This window comes from Alosa pseudoharengus, unplaced genomic scaffold (assembly GCF_046254945.1).
Source record: "Alosa pseudoharengus isolate Yale_2024_CS ecotype anadromous, Long Island Sound unplaced genomic scaffold, YU_APseudo_1.1 YU_APseudo_1.1_scf_10, whole genome shotgun sequence".
Classification (NCBI taxonomy): domain Eukaryota; kingdom Metazoa; phylum Chordata; class Actinopteri; order Clupeiformes; family Clupeidae; genus Alosa; species Alosa pseudoharengus.
In genome coordinates this window covers 15,626,831-15,647,691 of record NW_027468565.1, presented here as the reverse complement: position 1 = coordinate 15,647,691, position 20,861 = coordinate 15,626,831, and the positions used below count along the sequence as shown (strand labels likewise).

The 20,861-nt window shown below is 44.1% G+C and overlaps 1 protein-coding gene across 1 annotated transcript in view; it reads left to right on the top strand.

Moving 5' to 3' along the window:
- The window catches only part of shank2b (SH3 and multiple ankyrin repeat domains 2b), a 70,380-nt gene extending 52,822 nt beyond the window's left edge, over positions 1-17,558 (top strand). The window contains exons 16-21 of the mRNA XM_076265420.1: positions 8,203-8,338; positions 9,053-9,133; positions 12,678-12,802; positions 12,960-13,071; positions 13,209-15,618; positions 16,882-17,558. Coding sequence (XP_076121535.1) covers positions 8,203-8,338; positions 9,053-9,133; positions 12,678-12,802; positions 12,960-13,071; positions 13,209-15,618; positions 16,882-17,464 — 3,447 coding nt within the window. The 3' untranslated portion in view covers positions 17,465-17,558. The remainder of the gene's footprint in view (positions 1-8,202; positions 8,339-9,052; positions 9,134-12,677; positions 12,803-12,959; positions 13,072-13,208; positions 15,619-16,881) is intronic.
- Positions 17,559-20,861: the final 3,303 nt, after the last annotated feature.

The window sequence follows — 20,861 nt, the reverse complement described above, 5'->3', positions numbered from 1 at the left end:
AGGCAGCTGTGGGACGAGGGTAGCCTCTTTATCCATGCGGCATGCAAACCCCTCATGAATTATTTGCTGCGTGTGATAATTGAAGAGTCTGCAAGTTTTCATAGGCGGCCAACAGCAAAGCCAGGGTTGAATTATGACAAAGTAATGAGACTCGGACGGATAAAGAATGGCCAGATTAGTGTACCTTGTTAGGTTGGTTGAAAAGAAGGTTTTCAGAGAAGAGAATGATCATTGTCTGCATATGTTTCATAGATATACAGCAAAGGCTTGGCATGTGGTAGTAGTGATGAAATGCTTTTCTTTTCAGTTTTGACTCGGTTTCTCTGGCATCACCTCCACTGTTGTTGTGTTTTCATGTTTCCTAATGTTGATGCTGCTTATATTCTTTGAACATGAAAACTATATATGGACCCAATGGCCCTTGTCAGAGATTGCACAAAGCAATCTCATTGTGTTTCCTCTGACAGTATATAACGTAAGTTAGTGTGTAGCACACAGTAAGCTATTATATGCTTTGTTACTTCCTCTAACCAATAAGTTTAGTGGGCTGAATGTCATAACTTTTGTTAGAAGGGGCCAGTAAAGGAGTCATCTTAAAATTGTTCCCTGTTAAATTTAAGTATTATATTGTTTTGTATTTGTATGTCACTTTGGACAAAAACGTCTGCCAAATCCCATAACCATAACCGTATAGCCTACTTTAGCCCAGAGGTGATATACAGTACTGGCTATGATTAGTCATTTGGCTTCACACTCAAAGGTAGGCACATATTTTTGTGCTTTTACTTGCAAGCAGTAATCAGGGCTTTATTGTTCAGTCAATGTTATTGACGGGGCAGGGACCCAAGGGAGAGTGATTGGGCCTCTGCTGTTAGTTTCCAGTGGGGAGTCGCGCTGTTTCACTAAGGCTTTCTAGAGTGATTGATGTTTTGAGATCTACCTCCCCCAACATTCTGCCAGGAAAGCTGGGCTTCAGCCCAAATGCAATGTAAACAGAGAAGGAAATTTGATAGTGACCTTTTGTTAAAGTATATATTCCATTCGTTTTAAGTGTATTTAAAATAGCACAAGGAACTGCTATTTGTGCTCTGATTATAAAACCCAATTCTGTAAAGTTGTCATGAAGACATAACCATTGCATGCTTTAATGCACCAAACATTATGTAACTATTAGACTTCAGACTGATGGCCATCTTTTTGTATCGATATATGAAATTGAATTTGCACATTTGTATGTTTTTTTCTTTTTAACTCAGGCCCCGTTAGTTGGTTGCTTTTGACCCTGCGTCGCCCCTCAGTTTAAAGGCTTGTTTCTTTCATTTAAGTCGTCCTGGTCTGAACAGCGTTAGTAGTCGAACAGAGAGGAAGTGAAGTAAGCACTGGGCATACTGAAAATACATCTCCTCCCACCACCAACTGTGTGTGGGCATCCAGTACTGTATTTGTGTCTCTGCCTTCTCATCTGATTTTTATGTCAACGTTTTTTTTTGTTTTGTTTTGTTTTTTGTTCTGTATTTCCTGCTGTGCTGTCTATACGCATACTTACTTTCTCTCATTATAGTCCTCTATGTCTGTTCCTTCCTTTTCTGCATTATCCTCCCCTCCAACTCCCCCAGCTCTTTTCTCATTCTTTGCTCGTGCCACTTCTGACCCTTCCCGTTCTAAGACTGCTCTGGCTTTTTGCATATCTACCTTGTCTGAGTATAATAGAGAAACACAGGTAGCTGACGTCAGCTATTCTACTGTATATTGATGTAGGCAGTACTTACTGTACAGTAGTTTGCCTTCATATTTCAAAGACAAAAAATCTTATGAGGCAGTTTGCTTACGATAGTAATAGAGCGGTAGATCTTCAGTTTCATCATCACCCCACTTCTGTGCATTGGTAAAACATTACACAGAGTTGGCCTAAAAATCCTTCTTCACAGTTCTCAAGCTAACAGGGATACAATTCATCCTCTCATGATATAGCAAGCTCTGAATGGTAGGACTGGAGTGAACACTGTCCACTCTGCCCAGACATCATGGAGAAGGTGCGGGACACACATGTTTACGGTACCTAAAGGGTCATTCACACCAGAAACAATAACTATAACTATAACTACTAACTATAATTATAACTATACGATAACGATATGAAAGTCCACACTGACAAACGATAAGGAACATCTCTCCTTGTGAAGATGAATGTAATGTCTAAAATGTGATGGATTCTGATTGGCCGTCAGCTTTTTATTGTTCTCCAAATCGCTCTCAAAAAAGTGATCCCCAATGGTATCGTTCTTCATATCATTATCGTAGTTTATGTGTGGACATTAGCTTGATCGATAATTTTTTGTTGTTACCATCATATTTATCATTCTCGGTGTGAACACCCCTTAATAATGCTACAAGTCTGGAATGGTTGAATGCGGGAGGTCAGGTTGCTCAGCCTTGTTGTTGATATGATATTTTATTATTTGAATTACGCTCTACTGTCCCTACAAGTCTTCAGCTTTGTTCCCTTTAATGGTGGTGAGGGCTTTGTTATGTGTAGAGGGGGCAGCAAGCTTCTTGAAATGCCCAGGAGGTTCCTCATGGCCTAATAACCACACCACCCCACAACCTGTCACAAAACCTGTTCCATGAGCGATGCAACCTACTTGGGGCGCACCCTTTGGAGGGCCTGCCCTGCACTGGGCACTAACATACTGTGTGGCTGAGATGAGAAAAATAGCCCTCCGGTCTGCCCTCACCCCAAAAATCTCATGAAATCCTGATGGAAATGTCCTATTACTGACAAGGACATACAAGGTTCTCACCAACGTCCCTTCAATGCAAGCGCCGTAATGATTTTGTACCGGCCATTTTATACCAGTCTTGATACTGTGTGTCTAATCTATGCAGGCCACCCTTCAGTTGCTGTTGTAGCATGAGATGGCATGTTGCAGGAGATATAGCAAGTGGCTATGCTCTTTGTTCTGCTTATTTGATCATTAGAAATGAAAAATGAAATGATTGGAATGTAGTATTTGTGCTCATTTGTGGGAGATGTAGTCAGTGTCATGGCGTAGAGTTTCCCCTGGGGAGCATGATGGCACATGCAGGTAGGGGCAGACAGTGCCATGTTGTTTATCCTCTGAATGCTTGGCCTGTACTGAAGTAAAGTGCCATTTAGTTAGTTAGGGTAGATGGGCCATGCAGGCACACAATATCAATAACAACAATGTTAGAGCTGCTTTATGTGTGTGTTGTTTTTTAAGCACTACTGAGTCAGAAGAGACTAAACCTGCTAAATGATGTCATTCCACTGCTATGAGTCATCCAAGCAGGCTTAAAATAACGCTTCTAAATTCAGTGGCATCAGGTCAGATTTGGACAGAAGTTTACCGAACTCTGTTATGCATCCTTAAGGACCAACGTCACAGCCTTTGACTCAAAGTACATTGTGACTGGATATTATAAGTGCTGTAAGACTGGGTTACAAAATGTCCTGTACTTTCAGGAGCCATTTGAATTCTGAACAATTTTGTAATGCCAATATGGCGGTTGTCTACACATATCCCACCCCTTCCGTGGCAAAAAAGTCGACATGTGAATACATTGTCCCAATCATGTGGTGTGTTGTGAATACTGAACATCTTGGCAATCATGTGTTGTGATCTCGCCACTGGAGCAAGGTTGGTGTCGTGAAGCCTTGCGCATGCACAGTTCTGCCCAAACTAGATGCCCGATAAGTGCCCAAAATGCGTTGCAATATGGCCACCGAGTGGAGGGACTTGCCTAAAAGGACTTTGCTATAGGTACTGTAGTTAAATGACCATTGTGGTCAGTATTGCACCACCATTCAGTGGTGTTCTTTCACATTTCATGTTTTAATGCACGTCATACATACTCTCATTGTTGGAACTGCTTAGTTAACCCAGTTAGGTGAGCTTTCCCATCTCAGTGGACACTTTTTAAACCATGTAACTTACATTCACTTGCACATAAGGGACATCTCTAGATAATCATCTCAGATGCCTACCGGTATATATATTAATAATGTTGTGTGCAACCTTTATTTGAGCATGGGTCATTTTCTTCATCTTCTTGTGTATGTTGTGTGTGGTATGTTGAATGTTGTAGTTTGTTGAAAGTTATGATGCTGTGGTTCTCTTGTAACAGCTGCATCTGTATTCCAGTAATGCTTACCTAGCAGCACCTGTGAAATGTACACTGGATGCCAGTACTACAAAAGCAATATGAATATTGTTGAACTTTTTGCCATTTTAGCCATGCTTAATCATTCGATGATTGATGAATGATGGTTTTAGTCCTCTTTTTAGTCGTTTCAGGTTGCATGCCTTGTACTTGTTTGTTTCACATCAGTTATTATTGTAAGTTCTTGTCGGACTGTAAGCTTTTGGTATTCACACCCAAAACAAGTTGAGCTGTTTTAGCTCTCTTGACCCCTCTCTTTCGCTCTCTGTGTGCTAACATGGAGCATTGGTCACCTAGCAACCACCAACCCATTGTGTTGGTGTGCTCTGATGAAAAAGAGACAGCTGAGCTGTTGGACATTTTCAAAAATGTCCAAGTGTATAGCAGTGGGCTTCAGTGTAAACATACACTGCCTTCTATAACATGCACACACACATGCAAACTGTGAAGATCTTAAGTCAGGATGCAGGTGTAATTATTGCGAGAGCAAAGTGATCACCTCTGTATAAAATCAAACTCAGTTCTCATAGTGCCAAAGAAGATGTACATTGCATGTTGATTTAAGAAATCATATTTACCTCTGTTAGTAAGATTGGTTGCATGCCCTTACAAAACTATGTAAAAGATGTTGTACAATTCAGGTATTTTTTATAAATGCATCACCCCACCCTAAACTACGTAGTTCCATTGTGAAACCCTGTTAAGCATGGCTGTGCATGAAAAACTGCTTTTATTCCCACTGATTCACTTGGGCAAAGCAATTACTTGTGGGGTGAATTTATGCCGTAATAGGCCTCCATCGTAGCCCCCATACCACCTCATATGGTGGATCTTATTCTTCACCCAAGGACCTCACCATCTGGGAGCGGAACTGGAGGTTGAGCTCATGCAGATAAGGCTGCTTTGAGGACAGACTAATGCAGGCCACTTGGAAGAGAAAAAAGGCCCGTGGAGTGGAGAGAGGTTGTGTGTAATCTCTCGCCGAACACATTCTCTGTTCTCTTTTATAATTAGCCCTCCACCAAGACAAAAGAGTTCAGTCCTCCATGGAGAGGGGAGAGAAGTGATTCCATTTGGATGATATGGTTTCAGAGGGACCATGAAATTGACCTCCGTTAACCTTCTCTGTGAGGCTGATGTACACAGAGCCCTGGCTGATTTCATAGTCATATCTCAGCTCAGCTCAGCTCAGGGAGGCTAGCTTCAAGAAAACAATTATTTTTTATTTTTCTGAAATTGCTAGAAGTGTATTTAAAGCATTTTTGATATTTTTGTCTTGGCAGATATCCAGTATCTTACATGAGTAACCAACAAAGACAGATACAAAAAAAACAATACTTTGTGTGAAATGCAGTGTAATATAGGCTGAATAGACTTAGGCAAAGTGAAATTAATGGGATTTGTTTTTTTTGTTTTTTTTTTAAAGATTGAAAACAGCAACATGCTGATAAATCCCGAAGAACTATTTGTTGAGATAAAGTTGTAGCTCTGTAGTTATAATATTTACATGGAGCATCTTTGTTTTCATAAGACTCCAAAAAGTGATTTGATTGCTCACGGTGACTCACTCTCAGAGTTGCAGGTACTCCTTCCTGCACTGTGTACTATTACATAAATCTGAATGGATTGCTCCAGTTGTTCTTTGGCTAATGGGACATACTAAAACGTAAGCCAGCATGAAGCCGTGGACAAGCTCTTGGCTTCTTACATGATCTCCCTTCTATCTGAGTGTATCCTCATAGTGTTTTTAGCTGTTAGCTTTTTTAAACAAGTCTGGCGATGTGCTATTGGTTGGATCTGTTCGTGAAGTCTGATTTTTATCTGCTTGTCTTGCAGTAATTTTATAGACCAAAGTGAATTTTGTGTGTATGTGTGTGTGTGCACATGTGTTGTGTGAGTGTGTCTGTGTGTGTGTGTGTGTGTGTGTGTGTGTGTGTGTGTGTGTGTGTGTGTGTGTGTGTGTGTTCTCAGTCGCAGTCATATTGTTGCCATCCTATTGGCCTAAGTGAATCACTTCTGCTTCTTCTGTCAGGGGTACCTGGAGGGGTCTCCCAGTTCACTGAGTGGCATTATGTAACAATAAGGCTTAAAATGGAGAGACACTGTTACATAATGGTGTGTGTGTGTGTGTGTGTGTGTGTGTGTGTGTGTGTGTGTGTGTGTGTGTGTGTGTGTGTGTGTGTGTGTGTGTGTGTGTGTGTTTGCTTCTGCTTGCTGCAATGCACATCTTTATTCTGCTGGAAGTGACCAGAAGTGACTCAAAATTTCATGAAATATGAAAGCTTTTGCTGACTTTCACACACAAGCAACATTGACAAGCTACTTTCTAAAGATGGGACAGAGGGAAAATGCACTGGGAAATGCTCTGGCTTGCTCACAGGGTGTTTGTGACCAAAAATAACCAGAACACATCTGACTGATCTGATCAGTTTAAACATGTAGCTTGTTAGCATTTAACATTTTAATTCACCATGTGGTCTGCTCAGCATAAAAGGCCATTAGTCTTAATGGACTTAAATTAATAAGGAAGATTAGTAACACAATGCATCCAATCATTAAATTCAATATCCTAATGTTGCTACAGTAAGTCAATTTTCAGTGGTTCATCTGGGTCGAGTGTGGCTGTGCTGGCATGGAGGTCCCCCAGTGTCCGCAGTGGCAGTGGGGTCCAGTGGCCTAGTGAGATTAGTGGCCGATAAGCCCGCATCAGTGAAACGTGTCTATGTTGCTTCCTCACACGCGTATCAGCATCTGCTCACCGCTCTTCCCAAATGAAAGCAAATCTCATTACTGGTCTGTGACACTCTGAGGATGGAGCTCACTGCTGATGCTATGCGTTTTAATACTAAAGGAGAAAATAAAAGAATATGACTTCTAATCATAGTGATTCAAGGACCAACACTTTGACATTAACTACAGATATGATTCTTTATGAAAGCCTGCTGTTTGTTATATAAAGTACTGTGTGTGCATTCATGTAAACCAGTACTTGTGTGCCGAGCCTGATCTTATCTGCAGTCATCTTTGAAATAGTTTGTCATGACTGTAGATTTAAGTATAGTTAGAGCAGAGTAAACCTTCTGAGCATTGTCTCACTTCTTCACTCACACAAGAATGTTGAAATCGCCTGGATACATCTTTTAGGTACGTGGTTTCCAAGGATACCTGTGATTACTCATGGAATCCTACAGATAGAAGCTTCACTCTGCTTCTTTTCCTGCTCCTCGCTCCCTTCACATTTCCTCTCTGTTATCACCACAAGTGAACCAGAATTGCATGTAGGTTTACTGGATTTCCGTATCCCACTTTTGACAATGGCTAGTGAATGCCTTTTGGAGTTGAGTGACCAATATGTACCAGTAGTACAATGTTTGCTCAAACATCCAGTTCTTTGTTATGCGGTCGTCTTTGGTGGCAGTGACTAGATGTGGTTGTCAGACTGCAAATGTTATGACATGATCTAATGATATGATTTAACAGTGCGGAAGAGTATCATGAGTGACACTAATAGATGTACAGTATCTCTCTCCTCTAAGACCTCTCCCAGTGTGACTGCTATTCCATAAGGATGGTAGAGGGCTAGATCTAGATCTCCAATCTGTACAGTACATCCCTCTTCTTACAGAGTATAACGATAATACCGAGAATCTGTCAGTAGCAGGAGCCAGCTTCCTCCGTGCATTTTAGGTAATTGCGGAATGGGTAATAGCCTTTTGCAAGTGGGGGAAAACACCAATAGTGCCTAGTGCAGAATTGTCCATTTCTGTGATTGCAGATCCATAAATGACTTCCTTAAAACCACTCTGGTGGTACTGAATGGGCTTGAGATGACTGGGAAGCACCGAGTAGAACAATAGTGGGGTCGCCCCTCTCATCTCCTGCCCATGAGGGGAGCTCTGGCCCGGCGGCCAGCGTCATGCGGCTTCTTTGTCCAAGCTCCTGTCATGTCCGTTGTGATGAGGCGTTGCGTGAGCAGAGCGTGACTCTGTTCTCTCTGGTCTTCTTGTGTGTGCGGCGCAGGTGAACCAGGAGAATGTGGTCAAAGTGGGCCACAAGCAGGTGGTGAACATGATTCGGCACGGCACCAACCACCTGGTCATCAAAGTGGTGACGGTCAGCAGGAATCTGGACCCAGATGACACGGCGAGGAAAAAAGGTACAAAGCAAAATTACTCCATGTTCTGGTTGTCGTGCTTTTAATCTTGCCTCTATGCTGTCTGGATTCTGCATCCACTGAAAGGTAAGATGAGAAATGCCTGTAAAGACAGGTGATGAATCAAACATGCCACATCACATATTAACAACACACTTAATTCAGAACTGTCTCACTGCAGCTTGTTCATGCTGACACTAACAGTACTAATATGCCACTAACAACTCTGACTAATCTACGCAGACATCTTTTACCCTACACTCAGTTTGTCAAACATGGAAGAACAGAACATCCAAAGGTTCCTTTTTGGCAAACTGAAATAACTGCATGGGATGTAGGGTTGTAGGGTTGCAACGGTACTTGGTAGTAAGCAAATGTACACAGTATGATAGCTGTGGATTTTTATACCACAATATACCACAACATTTGGTACCGCTGCAACCTAAATCTAGCCATGCAGCCATTGTGTTGTTTGGCCTTATTTTGAGAGAAAAGCTGGTTCATGGGCAGTCCCATCTCTTTCTCTCTCTCTCTCTCTCTCTCTCTCTCCCTCCCTCTCTCTCTTCCTCCCCCTCTCTCTCCCTCTCTCTCTCTCTCTCTCTCTCTCTCTCTCTCTCTCTCTCTCTCTCTCTCTCTCTCTCTGTCTCTCTCTCTCTCGCCCTCCCTCTCTCTCACCCGCTCTCTCTCTCTTGCTATCTCTGTGATCCTACTCTCTAGTGCCCCCACCTCCCAGGAGGGCTCCCTCCACGGCGCTCTCCATGCGGTCTAAGTCCATGACCTCTGAGCTGGAAGACATGGGTAAGCAGTCGGAGAGCATGCCCACACACCTGCTGGGACCTGGGGCACTGGTCACTGCTCACATGCCCACTTGACTGGGTGTGTTGGGGAAACAGCAGGTTTGGGTCACTCCTAAGCATACATTAACCCAAATATGGGCTTAGTGGGGCCCATACTGCTGTTCCTCCTAACATTCCTTGTCCTTGAGTGTTTAAATTTGGCTTATGATTCCAGGGAGGTAGCTTTGCGGCTCTGTCAAAAACATTACACTTGGTATCTCCTATGTAATACTAACTTGGTGACCATAGCATGAACGCATAATAGAACTGTTATATGTACATGAAAATCATGGCATTGGTCATTAGCATATGAAATTGTCCCAGATCATAGGCCAACATGATCAAATATCTCATGTCCCACTTATTTTAGGAAAAGGCTATGGCAAGTTTTATTAATTATGACAGCATTAGAAATGGCTACTTTATACTCATCAACAACACCTTGTAATGGCTTTCTTTTCTATCCCCCATGTGCCTCAATAGTTGAACAAGGTGGTAAGTCATTATGTATATTATTCCTGTCTGTCTCTTTGTGTGTGTATTTTGCAGCTTTGGCCATTGTCATGACTCATGTATGTTTGCTTTGCTATATGTCTGTTATCACATAGTCATTGTTCACATTAATTTTTCCTTAGCTGAAGGTGCAGTATATTACAACCCTTTACAATACATATACCTGCTGTTTTATTCTAACATAATTATATCATCATTATAGTCTAGGACTTACAAAGAAACAGACTTACAAACTCACATTTAATTTTTTTTAAATGCACACTACAGTATAGCCGTTAAACAGGGCTGCTCATCTCTCAGCAGTGGTGACATTCTATCTGAGATGACCTTTGGGTTGTACGGCCCTTTCTCAGCACCCATCACCCTGACATTTAAATAGGTAAAACTAATGAGAGACCAGGCCGTGGAACAGATTGGCCTTTTATTAGGCCCAGCCACTGGTCATAAAACACATTCATTTGTAGAAGCAGCTATCGTGGTTGTTAATGGATTGCTTTAAGAGAACCTTGTTTCAGTATGGTTGTCCATAAATCTAATCTACACATAATCTACAATTATTCATTCATTGGAGAAATCGATTCCATTTATGTGCTTTTAACACAATTGGCACACATGTCCAAGATTTCTGATGAGGAAACATTTAGGCTAGTAGTTTAAAATCCTATAAGTCTTTGGGGGATAACATAGAGGCGATTCCATTAGGTATCAATTTTGAGTAGCAATAATACTAAATATGGGAATTACCTTCATATTTTTTTTAAATGTATAAACTGCATTTTTGTCTGTAATCATTTCAAATGTAAATGTTCTCTTATGTTCAAGCCACTTTGAGGAAAAAGAGGGGTGGTAAGTTTGATAGGCATGTTTCATACCGTAAACTATAAATAATAATTTAACAGTCACACTCTATATTATGGCTATATGGGTAATACTGAATGATGGATCTGGTTTCATTTAAAATTCAAGCTCAGCATATAATCCACATATGAATATGTTCTCTGAGTTCCTCTAAGTCAGTATAGTGATCAGCACTGTGTCCTCACAGGTCTATGTGTTCTGACATGGTGAGGCAGTACTTCATGAGGTTCCCTTGCTGCTTTACTCATCTCATGCCCATTGAGCCCCACTGGCACATTCTAAGGATATCATCGGCTTCTCTGAACCACTATCCATGTTTTTTTCCTTTTTCGCTAAATATTCACCCACATGTTGAAATGTTAACATAAGTGCGATATGCAAATACTCTGTATACTGCCGTAAATGGACGAATGCCTTCCACCTATTGCCAGTACTGCCTCCTCAGCAAAATGAAGACATCTAGAAGTGTCAAACAAACACGGTGAATAAAGCGCTAAATATAGCAGATGTAGCTTAGCTGAGGTTAATACTTTATGTAGAGCTACATCAACTTGTATAAGTCCTCCTCACCAGTCATCAGTGCTGTTCCCTTAGTGCTGTTGGTGATTTAATGAGGATGGTATCTCCCTATTCCTCACATTCCATGAATTCCCCGGCCTCATTAACATCGCCTTTATGATTCCTCACATATGTCTGAGCAAAGGGCACACTGTACCTTACATGTGCATTCCTACTCTGGCACTCAGCTTGAACATTCAGCCCCTACTCATGCCATTTAGTTATTTGCATAGTTTGGAACCTTGACTATGGCACTCTTGAACTCGCTCACACAGATCAGGGACAGTAATATGTGCATTGCCAGTAGAACATCTAGTTCACCTTACACCAAGTCTTCCCCTCTCTACTTTAAACAATTGCACATTTCACAGAGTTTTTAAGACTGGGCTACCATTCACATGCCTTATTTCTAGTGAGCTATGCCCCCATTTGAAATAGGGATTATGTAACTTTTGAAAAGAAAATGTCTGCCAGGGTTCATTTTTATATTTTACTATTAAGAAATATTCACATTTGATTCTTAGAGAGTTAATTGCTGTTCATTATTCAGGACTGAGAGGGCAATTGGTCTTGTGCCTTGGGATATACATTAGAAAGAGATTATTTCCTGTCAGAGATGGAAAACTTTCTATCTATTATGATACGAGTGCCCTCCACTGCTTTGAATGACTGAGAAATAAGACGTTACCATGGCAATACTGTTTAATATAGCAACAATCCACCTGCAAAAAAATGTAATGTCATATTTGCAGTGAGTAGCCACAGCTTCTCACACAAAAACTTGAATCTATCAAGGCATCAGACCTTGAAGAAGGCTCATTTGTTTTCTCATCTTTTTCTACAATGGACTCAAGACTTTCTCTGAACCTAGACGACGTGCAGCACACATAGTACTGGGTTGTGTTGTCTTGTGTATTATTGCAGATGCTTTTAATTTAGAGTGATACATGTGACTCATTTAAGTAATCCTGACTCTATGTACAATAAAACTTGCTAATGGAGTTAGTAGACCCATCGTACACTCTTAGTTGACACAGACATTTATCAGTTGCATTTTGACAGAATCTGACAGTCATCTGATCTCCACCCAAATCCAATGGCATATCAGAACCAGTTTTGAAAGTTGTCAGGACTAGTAGTTGTGCACTGTATGCAGTTGGACTGGATGTCTTGTTGGACAGATGTCAATGTCAGGCACTGAACTTCCTTCTCCTCCATTTCTGTGTAGATGGTCAGCCTTCTAATATTGAGGGTCTGAAGAAGAGGATTGTATTTCAAGTCACACTAAGTAATCGTCCCAATGCATGGGAAGCTTTCTTAAAGCAACGCTAGCATGTTGTGCAGTGGTGGCTGAGAATCTAGCTGAGGCATCTTCTGATACAGTCAGAAAAAGTGCTTGCACGGCTTTGACCTTGACCAGTGTCAATGTCATTATCTCTGTTCCCCTCCCTTGCTCGATTTTGACTTATTTTTCAAAGGATCCTTTGAAAGGTCATTGGCTTGCAAGATTTAAAATGGTAAAATGGTAACAAATCGGTCTGTTATTCAGATTAGGCAATGCAACCTTTATTTTTCAGATAAGGTGGACGAAATAATACCCACTCAGAAGCCCCCGTGGGATAATTCAACGATTGACACAAGGGTCGCTGCGGTCAAACCAAGGCCAACCAGCAGATGCTTTGCTGTGGCCCCTGAGATGAATGTAAGCCAAAGAGTAAGAGTAAGAGTAAGAGTAAGCCAAATATAAATATCAAAGGGAACGCAAACACTGATGTTTTCAAAGTGAATTTCTCTTGGAAAAATGAGAAAAGCCATGACTGTGCTGACATTTGTGTTTGTGTTGATCTTGTCGGCTCCAGTCTTTGTGCAATAGCCAGGATGTGGCAGTTGCCTCCCCTCCAGTGCCTGGAAGTCCCCGAGCAGGCTACCTGGATGTGCCGAGAGCAACTATGAGGCGACAGACATCTATAGGTAAGCAACTATGCAAGTAAGCAAGAACCACCATTCCATTACACAGTGTGGATTCCCCATTTGCTTTAAAGTGTTTGTTTTCTTTTCTTGTGTTCCATGCTGATGCTAATTGTTTTGTTTTGTTGTGTTGCTCACAGGTGTGACTGAAGAGGAGAAACAGTTTCTTACGCCTCCAGTGCTGAAATTTACCAGAAGCCTTTCTATGCCGGACACATCGGAGGACATTCCACCTCCACCAGCCATCTCCCCGCCTTCCCCTCCGTACAACAATGGCAACAACCCTCCCACCCCCAACCGGGTCTACGGCACCATCCGGGCCGGGTTCACCCAGGGCCCGGCCTCCAACAGCACGGCCCCCGAGAGAGGAGACGCGGGCATGGGGTCAGTGTGGAGGGAGCAGGGCCCATTCTATAGGGACAGTCCAGAGCACTTCCAGACAGGGGACTTCAACCACTCGGGCCCCACGGCTCAGCAGAGCCTCCACATGAGGCGAGCGCTGGTGCCTGAGAACCCCTACTCGGACATGAGCAAGAACCACCCGAGCCTGTTTGCACCGAACAAGCCGATGCGGAGGAAGGGCATGCTGGTCAAGCAGCCCAACGTGGAGGACAGCCCGGAGAAGACCTGCACCATCTCCATCCCCACCATCATCATCAAGGAGCCGTCCACCAGCAGCAGTGGCAAGAGCAGCCAGGGCAGCAGCATGGAGATCGAGACGGGCGTCCAGGACCACCCGGGCCAGCTGCGGCCCGACGACCTCGGCCCCAGCAACCCGTTCGCGACTGCCATCGTGCACCGGCGTGAGAAACGGCTGGAGATCCACAGGAACTCCCCGTCCTTCCGCTCCACAGATTTGGCCGACGACGACTCGCCCGCCCCAACTCCGGCCCCGCGACTGCGGCACTCCAAGTCCATCGACGAGGGCATGTTCAGCAGCGACGAGCGCCTGCGGCGGCTCATGGCGCCGCCCACCTCCCTCCTGAGCATACCGCGGGGCGGCGGGTCCGGCGGAGGCAACGTGACGGACTTCAACACCCCCGAGCCCACCATGGTGCGCGAGGTGCTCAACACGCGCACGGGCCACCACAGCCCCATCAGCCTGCCCGCCAACAAGACCTACAACGTGGGCGGCGGCAACTACGTGCACCCGGTCACGGGGAAACCCCTGGACCCGAACTCGCCGCTAGCCCTGGCGCTCGCTGCCCGCGACCGTGCCATGAGGGAGCAGTCGCAGCCGCTCCCGCTCAAGAGTGACCTGTCCAAGCCCGACCTCAACAAGCCCTTGTTCATCGACACCAAGCTGCGGTCGAACGTGGCGGTGAGCTTCTCAGCCACGGCCACCATGGGTCGGCCTGGGAGATCGGCCCTGCGCCGGCAGATGACGGAGGCCAAGTACGAGACCGAGTCCAAGCATGCGTACAGCATGCAGGACGGACTCCATCTGGGCGGCAAGGAGGAGAAGAGGCCGGAGGAGAAGAAGAACATGCTCATCGACATCGTGGACACGTCGCAGCAGAAGTCAGCCGGACTCCTGATGGTGCACACCACAGATGGTGCCAAGAAGGACAGTAACAGCCTGTCCGATGGGGAGCGCGAGGAGGGCGTCAGCTCGGACAGTGCCCCCGGCGAGCTCCGCGATCCCAACCAGCCGGCCGCCCCCACCCACCCTGTCATGCCCAAATCTCTCTCTGCCAACCCGCCCCACGGGAAGACCATCATCACCATCAGCTCTGTGGACGAGCCGGTCAAGCTGCCCTTCGGCATCCCTCCCCCTCCCCTGGCGTCGGTTGACATCGATGAGGAGTTTCCATTCACTGACCCTCTTCCTCCCCCACTTGAGTTTGCCAACAGTTTCGACATCCCCGAGGACCAGGCGGCTTTGGCCGAGCTGCTCAAGCAGAAGGCCAATGGCACGAGAGGATCCTCGCTCACCCCCTTTTACTCACAGCTCTCCGCAGGAAACGCCGAGATCAAGAGGCCCGCGGTGCTCACCAATTGCACCCCGCCCAGTTTCCCACCGATGGACACGTACGAGCCAATCACCGATTCGGGCATCGAGGTGGACAGTCGGAGCAGCGGGGACCCCCAGTTGGAGACAACCAGCACGGTCTCCACCGTGTCCAGCATCTCCACCCTGTCGTCGGAGGGAGGCGAGACTCTGGACACATGCACGGTCTATGCAGATGGACAGGCCTTCTTGGTGGACCGGCCCCAGGCCATGTCCAAGCCAAAGCTCAAGCCCATCCTCAATAAAAATGCACTTTACAAAGAGGAGGAGAGCATGAGCCCTTTCAGGGTGCCCAGCTCCATCCCGCCCCCACCCTCCAACCCCGCGCCCCCGGAGCCCCCCAAAACACCGACACAGCGAACCTCAAAGCTCTGGGGCGACCCCGGCGACCTGAAGAGCCCCCACGCGTCCGACCTCAAGCCCCACCATGGCATGGGCGAGCTGAACTCCGCCCTGCAGCACATGAACAAGGACAAAACGCCAAAGCCAGGGGAGGCGTTAGACTCTCCCACGGGATCCAGGACTCACTTTGAAAGCAGGTACATCTTCAGCACTCTGTGCAGCACAGCGTGGCGCAGGGCTGCATGTAGGCTCCTGGATTTAGTGTGTGTGTGTGTGTGTGTGTGTGTGTGTGTATGTGTGCTCTTCTCATGAAAGAAAAAAGGGGGTTGCCTAGCAACCTAATAATGAGAAGAGCCTTGAGGAGCAGATGAGTTACGTCAGTCTGATGAGCATGGACAAAACCATTGTGTTCTGCAGCAGGGGTGTGGGAGGGGGTGTTACAGCACAGTTCAGAGGCATTTGCCCTCCGAACAACACAGATGATTCGGCGGATGATATGTTTGGCTGAATCACACCTTGCATTACTCACATGACCGCATCTTCTGGCACTGCCATGGCGTGTCACAATCCAAAGGCAGTCGTATGTTCTCTGTCTGCACAGTTGTTTTTATACAGAACCATACAGTGTCTATGAACTGAAATGCATCATGTAAAGACAGCCCTGCTCAGTCCCAGCTACAGACCCCAGTGAAGCTGCAGTCTCATTTATTATGGATGGCTGGGTGTTTATTTACGGAACATGATAATGACCCCAAAAACCTCAGGCAACGCCAGTTTAGTTCAAGATGACCAGACACAAATGTTTGCACTGCAGGCTTGTGTGTTTTAATTCAGACATTTATTCAGGGAATTTGACGAGTCACTCTCCATGAAGAGCATTTCAGGATTTAGACAGAGTGTTAAGAGTTCTGTGGTTCTCAGACATGCAGTGGTCCTTTCCCCTCAGTGCCGTAGTGCGATAGCGCAGCTCAGCTCCACATTGAGGTCTGCACACCTAGGCGAAAAAGGGAAAATGAAGCTTCTGGCAAAGACTGCTCTCTTTTTTTCTTGCCATGCTCTCCTTATCCCCCTCTCTCTTTCCGTCCGTTTCTCTTTCTCTCTGCTTATTTTGTGTGAGGAATTAGAAGGTGAAAGATGTTAGAAGCGTCATGCTGGTAGAAGCAGGTTTTGAGGGATGGGTTTGTTTTAGAGGTGTGGAATTATCTATCTTTAGCTTCCCTTTCTGTGGACAGGCAGATGTCGTGTGGCGGCACGCAGGACCTACTGTATCTGTTCTTAAACTTGTAACAGAGAGACAAACAACATGTATCATATTACAATATCTGTGCTAAATGGATTTAAATCTATCTTTACAAATCTTTGTCACTTGATCATATCCCCCATAGGAACTTTATGTGTCTTATGTGTTTTTAAGTTGAAGTCTTTCTTACCCCTGTCTCTCCTCTCTTCCTCCCGTGCAGGAATCCAGACGGTCTGTCCCTTGTCTCAGGTACACAGCAGAACACCACGGTCACTTTCTCCACCCAGCCCGGCCCCAATGTGCCTCCAAACTCCACTGCCACCCCGCCCTCGAGCCTGCCCCCCTCCCACCACCACCCGCACCATGCACTCCCGCACCACCACCACCACCACCACGGCCCCAACCCCATCATGTCCCCGCCGGACTCGGGCCTTGGCTGCACCTCCTCGTCCCTGCCGCCGTCCGCCACCTCGCCCACCATGACAGACGTGTTCGGCCTGCCCACGCCGCCGCTCAGCCTGGGCACGGGTCGCAGTCGCTCGCCATCGCCGCTCACGCTCATCCAGGCGCCCTCCAACAAGCCCTTCGCCACCAAGCCCGTCGTCATGTGGACCAAGCATGATGTGGCCGACTGGCTGGAGAGCCTGAACCTGGGCGAGCACCGGGACGCCTTCATGGAGAACGACATCGAGGGCAGCCACCTGCCCAACCTACAGAAGGAAGATCTGATAGACCTGGGGGTGACGCGGGTGGGCCACCGCATGAACATTGAGCGAGCATTGAAAGTGCTCTTAGACAGATGAGAATAGGCTCGGCTCTTTGCAACGACATCAGAACTCCATAAGGCTACCATTTTCTTTTTCTCTTTTGTTGAAGCTCTCTTGCTTTTGATGTTTGGCTTCCTTCTCCCTTTTTTTCTTTTTTTTTTGAGGGCGGGGGGGGGGGGGGCGGGGTGATGTTTTTGGACCATAGGACTACACATATCCTGAAGAAACTGTGTTGACTTCGGAAACAGCAGTTCCCACACAAGCACAAAAGTCCTCTCTGGAAGTGAGCTATCAGTCGAGTGAGGCCTGATTGAGGACCCGGGGCATCCCACACACACTGCATGGGATACAAGAGACAAGGATCACAAATTCTTGCAACATCAATGTCTTCTGGGAACTAAATCATTTGAAGACAACAAAAAGCCAGCTGAGCTGGAGATACAGTTTCTATCTTTGCTAGAAATATTTCTTCAGGACAAAATGGAATATTGATGTATGTTGTCTGTCAGTTCCCTATGAAATATCTTGCTTTTTTTCCTTCTTCACCTTTTCTCTGGAAAGTAGATGAGACTAAAATACGATGTGTTTCGTGGAAATCGTCTCCCTCAGTTCACCTGCAGATGGTCCTGGGTTGGGCATTCTCACTTGGAAAAGAGGTCACCTGTACTTGCACCTGTTTTGTTAACCGTAGCAAACTGCAGCACGTTCATTGGCTGTCTGTTCTCTCCACAGTGTTAACAGTGTATTTGGGTTTGCTGAAAATGATTTTTTAATCACAAAAGAAAAAAACATGTGAACTGTTTCATTTGGTCTTCCACACAGTGAAGGTCGTTTAGTGTATCTCAGATTATTTGACCCTATTTTCTGACTTTAATACCTGGTAGTTGTATTTATGGTTTATCCATTGTATTCTACTTTCAGCACACTAATGAGATGGAATGCTAGCGCATTGTGTTTTGGAGATCCCCGCAACAGACACAGACTAGGACATGAAAAAAACAATATCTGAAAAGTGAGATAATGAATCCCAGTTGGCTCTGAAATAGGTATACACAAATCACAAGTAAGTTGATATTTTAAGGATTGGATCCTTTGAATTACAGTGAGCAGTTAGCATAGTTAGCCATTCATTTCTGAAAGGCATATTTGTGCTGGAATGGAATAGGGAAAACAACAATCTCTGCACTCAGGGTTTCATGGAGAATCTATTTCTTGTTTTGTAAGCATTGTCTTGCAAGGCAGACAAGGTTTTGACTTTCTGAATGTTTTGCCTTTGTTGTAACTTTGAGAGATCTTGCCCAATGTATTTTTTATACCTGGGCAGAAGAATTCTTCCTCAGAAAGCACAGTGAGAAGACCATTGCATTCTATTTGACACACACATATACCAAGCTATTGAAACTTTTTTAAAAGATAGGGCCTCTTCATAGCTGAGTACTCTCACCTCTGTTTATTCACACCTTTCACATCTAAGTGTCATAATCTCTAGCGAAATACAGCATTATATTTAGACATTTTCTTAATTTGTCTGTTTAAGTGAAAGCATGTGTCCTCACTGAGTAGGGACGAAAAAATCTTGTCACTGAAATTTACTTCACAGTACTGTGCAAAACTTTTAGGCATTTTTACTTTTCTTCCTTCTACATTAGTGTCTATATATTTACATTTTCAAACATTTATGTATGCACTTTGTATTTTGTTGGTTGACAAGTAAAAAACATTCATGTTATTTTGAAAGTGCCGTCTTCACTTTACTTGTTTCATTTGTTTCAAATGCGGGTACATTTTTTGCACAGTACTGAATTATCCTTGAAATTTAGATTGATGGATGTTGTTGACTGCCTCAATTAAATGCTAGTTTGTTGGGGGGGGGGGGAAACATCCATTAACCATTTACACATTTTCTCTTTCTTAATTTTAGTTAATCCAAGTTGAGATAACAAGATGTTTACTGTACCAGTTTCTAATTGTCAAAGACATCACATTTGTATTGAATCATCTAAAATGTCAGTGACAGGTGATGTATATTTTAGCATTCTTGGACCTGCTGGTGGCTGGGTGGTGAAACAGTATGTAAACAGTGAATAGGATACAGTTACTTTGTGCGGGAATGATATAGAGTTGGCAAGTGTTGTGGATTTATTGAGACCCTCTTGCATCTAGCTTTGTATGAGTCGTGTGTGGTTTGAACTGAGGGAGAATGTCAGGTGTTGATTTAATTGATGGTTGATGTTAATTATTTAATCATGGCCCCGAAAGCTGTAGGGAGATGCATAATACTGTTGCTAATACCTATTATAGAGGAGTTAGAGTTATATCATCTCAGTATATCTTATTTTAAGAGACATAGGAAAATGCACAGTATTTTAATTATAGAGATATTTATTAAATATTTATTATGTTTTAATGACATTAACTCTCATCTGTGGTGTGCCAAAACTATATGTGGTATCAGCTAAGAAGCAATACAAACTGTTCAGAAACCACCATCATAACTCCATTCAGTCTAAATAGACTCTTGAAAATCATATTCTGTAGAGCTTGGTGATCTAGAATAATACTTGATATTTGAGTTATCGCTGTCACCTGCTTCTTTTAGATACTGCAATTAAATACAGAAAAATAAAATGGCATAGTTTTGTATTTTGTGTGTAAATGACGAGACACAGATAGACTTGGAGTCTTGCACAGTAGTTCCAGGCCACCTTGACACTGTATTATAAGAAGAGTTTTCACATGAATGCAACAGATGTGTGTGATAATGAAAATAAAAGTAAATAGCAGTGTTGGTGTTTCCAGATTCTGATTAAAGATGTTTTATAGTTCCTTGAGCAAAGTTCGAACCAACATTTTTGAAGATGTATATTTCAAGATCAGTAAGGATGAATGCAGAACAATGAATGGGTAGGATTACTTTGCCCCTGGTTACATACCAAGAAAATCCTGTTTGATTACATTTTTGGTTTATTCCTCATTTCTACTTCATTGAAAGGTCTCTCTCTCACTCTCCTGTGGGGAATGCATTCACTTGATCTATGTTGCTGTAATTTTGTGCTACATTTATTTGAGGGTAAATAATTAAGATCAAAGAGAGACATTTCTGTGACTGCACTTTTCTTCTGAATCCTCAATACTCATGTATGGAAACCAAAATTTACTGGAAGAAAATAAATGATATTGCACAATATGTTGTGACATGTTTATTCACAGATTTCTCAAAATTATTTGTATATTTAACTGGTACTAAACAATCTGACAAATCTATGCCTGAACATTACACAATGTAAATATTCAACCACAGATTTCATAGTAGGGGTCTTGTATACAATACTTGTGTACAGACCATCTCATGAACATTTTTATTAGTCAAAAAGGACCAATTCATTTAGTCAATATTTTTTGTCCTGGTCCTTTTGTCCTGGTCAACATATCC